This window comes from Eimeria mitis, genomic scaffold, assembly GCF_000499745.2.
Source record: "Eimeria mitis Houghton genomic scaffold, Emh_scaff3653, whole genome shotgun sequence".
NCBI lineage: Eukaryota > Apicomplexa > Conoidasida > Eucoccidiorida > Eimeriidae > Eimeria > Eimeria mitis.
Window position 1 is genome coordinate 2,286 of NW_013571996.1, and position 237 is coordinate 2,522.

General features: G+C 55.3%; 1 protein-coding gene across 1 annotated transcript in view; it reads left to right on the top strand.

The window, feature by feature from the left end:
* Positions 1 to 95: 95 nt before the first annotated feature.
* Positions 96 to 237, top strand: part of EMH_0068250 (ZIP Zinc transporter domain-containing protein, putative) — a gene marked incomplete at both ends in the record, with an annotated part of 2,690 nt that continues 2,548 nt past the window's right edge. The window contains one exon of the mRNA XM_013498713.1: positions 96 to 126. Within this exon, the coding sequence (XP_013354167.1) occupies positions 96 to 126 (31 nt within the window). The remainder of the gene's footprint in view (positions 127 to 237) is intronic.

Below are 237 nucleotides of genomic sequence, written 5' to 3' on the forward strand. Positions count from 1 at the left end.
AGCAGCAGCAGCAGCAGCAGCAGCAGCAGCAGCAGGGACCTATACGAAACACCAGCAGCAGCAGCAGCAGCAGAGGAAATTCTTGGGTTCAGGTTATGCTCGTTTTCCTTAACTGTTTTGCATGTGGTACGCTACCTTGTTGCTGCTGTTGCTGCTGCTGCTGCTGCTGCTGCTGCTGCTATTGGTGCAGCAGTAGCAGCTGCTGCAGTTGCTGCTGCTGTTGCTGCTGCCTCATCG